Source organism: Myotis brandtii, unplaced genomic scaffold (genome assembly GCF_000412655.1).
Source record: "Myotis brandtii unplaced genomic scaffold, ASM41265v1 scaffold986, whole genome shotgun sequence".
Taxonomy (NCBI): Eukaryota; Metazoa; Chordata; class Mammalia; order Chiroptera; family Vespertilionidae; genus Myotis; species Myotis brandtii.
In genome coordinates this window covers 881,915-885,996 of record NW_005372102.1, presented here as the reverse complement: position 1 = coordinate 885,996, position 4,082 = coordinate 881,915, and the positions used below count along the sequence as shown (strand labels likewise).

Below are 4,082 nucleotides of genomic sequence, written 5' to 3'. Positions count from 1 at the left end.
GAGGAGGCGTCATCTTGCCTGATTTGCTAAGAGGATTAAAAATCAACCGCCAACAAAGCTCTTAAATAAATAGCGCTGGGAGCCGCAGCGGGAACCTGCTAGGGTTGCACAATAAAAGCTGATTATTAGATGCCACGTACGCCGCCCGGGGCTCCGGATTCTGCATTCCCTGCGCTCAGAGGCCTGCTGTCTGCAGCCGGGCAGAGGCTGCAAGCCTCACAGGGCTCTGGGGGGAGGGAGGCCTCTGCACTGGGCAGACCCTCCGGACCCCTCATCTCTGAGTTCATGGTCCCATTAGAGAGGTCTGTGCGCACACCATGTAGCTGAATTGCCTCCCAGAAAGGTGGTGAGCCCCACCCCTGGGGGCACGCAAGGACAGGGAGGATCGGAGGAGATTCACACGTCACGTGGTGACTCACAGCACCTACTGTGCGCCGGGCTCTGGGCCCAGCCCGCCAGGGAAGAAACAGACCACACCCCCGCCCTGTGAGGCTCAGAGCCTGGTGCAGATGGACAGAAAGCATCGGGTCAAAAGGCGGTGTGAGCGTCTAGGGGGGACCCCAGAGTGCACTGCTGAGGCTAAGGAAGGGGGCTGCCTGGGCAAGGTGGTCAGGGAAGGCAGCTCAGGGCTGGTGGGCCGTCTAGGCCACACGAAGGTGAGGGAACAGGATTTGGGGTAGCGGGCCCAGCATGTGCAAGGGGCCTGGGTGGGAAGACCAGTCTGGCTGGAGCACAGAGGATGAGAAGGCGTTCGGGGTGGGAGGGCCAGATGGCACGGGCACTCGTGGGTCAGGGTAAGTGTTGGGGAGCCATCGAGGGCGTCCCGCTGAGGACAGGCAGGGCAGACTTATCAAGGTTATGTGCACATCAAGGAGGAGGGAGGGGAGGATGGAAGCGGAGTCCAGCGTTGCCAGGTGAGTAGGAGCAATGCCGACTGGGGGACACGTCCAGGTCGAGCTAAAGACGCATCTGTGGATGCGAGCTGAATAATAAGAAGTGGAGGGTCAAAGGTGACAGGCTTCCAACCTAAACCCCCCAGGTGGTCCTCGCGGCCCAGGACATGGCCAGCTGAGGCACAGGGCTCAGCTCAGAAGAGACAGCGGGACTGGGACCGGGCGAGGGTGGCGGGACTTCTGTTCGGGAAAGCTGGGGATGGGCACAGCCTTAGCCATTCTGGCTGGGCCCTCGGAGGGCAGAGGGGACACTGCCCCAGACCCAGGCCTGACCCTGACTCCAGGCCTCGGGGACCCCGCTGCCCCCCAGCTGCAGATGAAAGCCTGGGACCCGGAGACTGTGGCTTTCAAAGCCTGTCAGACTAGAGGCCAGGCCTGGCTCGGGCACTTCCTGGCCGACTGACCTCAGACGAGTCGCTGGCCCTGCCCCTCCTCCCTGGGCACGTCTGTGGTGCACGCAGGGCCAGGTTCAGAGCAAATGAGACAGCGCCGGCCGAGGCCTGGCCGCAGGGGGACTCACAGGCCGGGTGGTGCGAGCGGGACCCTGTGGGGACACCTGCGAGCCGCCCTCCTGCAGCGAGGCCTCGCCTCCCTCTCCTCCGGCCCCAGCCACCCCACCTGCCTCCGCACTGCTGCTGTCCCTCTCCGCCTCCCCATCCTTTAATCCTTTACCTGGGGCGCCCACTCACCTCCTCGGCTCGGCCCGGAGGCACCCCGACTTCGGAGGAAACGGCTGGTGGGCGCACAGCCGTAGGGTGCCACTAGTGCGTGAAATAACCAGCGGCCCGCTGATGCGAGAATTCCCGCGCACGCTGCCGTCACCCCCGCTACAGACGAGGGAGCTGCGGCTAAGGAGCTGCTCGGAGGCCGTGGCTGAGGAAGCGGCACCCAGGATGCCCCTGCCGGGATGTCCCCGCTGAGCCACCTCAGGGCCCGTCTGTGGTCACCAGGCGGGTCCCCTCTCCCCACCCTCCGTGCGTCTTCCCGCGCTCTCAGTGTCTTCGGGGCACAGACAGGGTGCCTCATGGAGGGGCCCTTGTCGCCCCCCAGGGCGGCTGCACACAGAGCAGGGACTTCACACAGGCAGACCCAGCCCATCAAGAGTGAGACTTTCAAAATGCCCGGGCACCTGCGCCCCGCCTGCCTGCCCGGCCCTGGAGTCTTATCTAATAGTGTCCACTCGGGGGGCGAGGGTAGGAGGGGCCCCCAAGCACACAACCAAGCCGCATGGGCGGGCGCCCGCCCGGAGCCCTCCACCTCAGACCCAGCAGTGGAGCCTTCGGGGGGGCCCGTCAGTACCCAGCCTCAGAGCAGACGGGCCGCCCGAGGGTGCAGCGGGCACCCATCACATGACAGCATCCACCTCCAGACACCCGGGCACCACGCTCTCACCCCCTGACCGGGGCACCGGCTAAGCCCAAGTCTGACGCATTGCCCTCACTTCCCTCAGGGCCCCACAGTGAGTCTCCCCAATAATCAGTACGTGCCAGCTGATGCTTCCCAGACTGGGCTCCCCGGAACCCCGGCGTGCCCGGAGAGCCGGGCTCCCACCCGGGAAGGAGAGCGCTCTGTGCAATTCTCTTGGGAAACGCTGAGCTTTGTCATTCCTGTGTGTGTGCACGTGTGTGTGCATGTGCACGCGTGTGTGCACGCTCTTACTGCAGGCTTTCTCAGAACCCCTGACGGCTCCAGTGTCCACGTTCCCACACTTCCGGGCCGCGGACACTAACTCTCAGAACACCAGGCCCGGGAAGCCGGTCTACAGGGTGAAGTCTGTGCCCGATGCTGCGGCCATGGGTCGTCCCATCCTCGCCAGCCTGCCCAGCCTGGTGTCACACACATGGGCACACACAGCCAACGTGCCCGCAGGTACACACACATCCCCGGCTGCTCAGAGCTGTGTGGCCTCCCCACGTGTCCTCGCACAGCCGGCCTCCCTGAGCTGGTTACACCAGCCCCTCGTCCGGGCGGCCTCTCCGTCCGGCTGCCTGGGGGGCGCCCTCAGCTGAGAAGTCCCCATCCCTGAAGGCTCCCAGCACCCCGGCAGCGGTGCCCTGGGGGTCTCCCGCTGAGGCCACAGGGGCCTGGTCCATGAACGTGAGTCCCAACGCAGGGTCTGTGAAACCCTGCTGACCCAGCGCCGGAGCCGGCCTTCCCTCGCGGGGCTACGCCGATAAGGGGACAGCGGGGTTTTCTAGCCTTTTCTCCCTGCCAAGGGGCAACCCGGGTGGCAAGAATCAACCTAGGCCAGTGATGGCGAACCTTTTGAGCTCGGCGTGTCAGCATTTTGAAAAACCCTAACTTAACTCTGGTGCCGTGTCACATATAGAAATTTTTTGATATTTGCAACCATAGTAAAACAAAGACTTATATTTTTGACATTTATTTTATATATTTAAATATCATTTAACAAAGAAAAATCAACCAAAAAAATGAGTTCGCGTGTCACCTCTGACACGCGTGTCATAGGTTCGCCATCACTGACCTAGGCCCTAGCCAGTTTGGCTCAGTGGATAGAGCGTCGGTCTGTGGACTGGAGGGTCTCGGGTTTGATTCCGGTGGAGGGCACGTACCTCGGCTGCCAGTTCCCCCCTGGCCCAGGCCCTGGTTGGGGCGCGGGCGTGTGGCAGGCAATCGATGTGTTTCTCTCACATCGACGTTTCTGTCTTTCCCTCTCTTCCAAAATCAATGGGAAATATCCTCGGGTGAGGATTTAAAAAAAAGAAGCATCAGCAGCAGCCCAGGGCCAACGCCAGGTCAGGCTCCAGGGCTCCAAGGGACTGAGGAATCCCAGGCGGCCTCTCCCAGGGAGCCCCACGCAGCGGGACCCCACGCGGGGCAGACACGCATTTTAAGTGCAGCGAAAAGGAAAGAAAACGCTGCATGTTGCTCCAGGCACCCAGCCTGAGGCTTGAGGCCAGGAGAGATCGCTTGCCCCCCCCCCTCAACATCCCCCCCAGAGCAGGGTCGCGCAGCCGCGGAAATGGACCTCGGAGGCTGCAGTGACCCCTCTGGGCCTCAGTTTCCCCAGGAGAAGCCTCCGCGTCCCCTCCCCCACCGGCCTGCCCCAGCCCGCGCACTTACCCAAGGGGCAGGCCCCCTTCTGCAGCTGGCGCACGGGCGACCCAG

General features: G+C 63.2%; 1 protein-coding gene across 1 annotated transcript in view; it reads right to left on the bottom strand.

The window, feature by feature from the left end:
• Nucleotides 1-4,077, bottom strand: part of HTRA3 (HtrA serine peptidase 3) — a gene marked incomplete at its 5' end in the record, with an annotated part of 41,340 nt that extends 37,263 nt beyond the window's left edge. Inside the window, 1 exon segment of the mRNA XM_005886457.2 lies at nt 4,038-4,077. Within this exon segment, the coding sequence (XP_005886519.2) occupies nt 4,038-4,077 (40 nt within the window).
• Between the last annotated feature and the right edge of the window lie 5 nt (nt 4,078-4,082).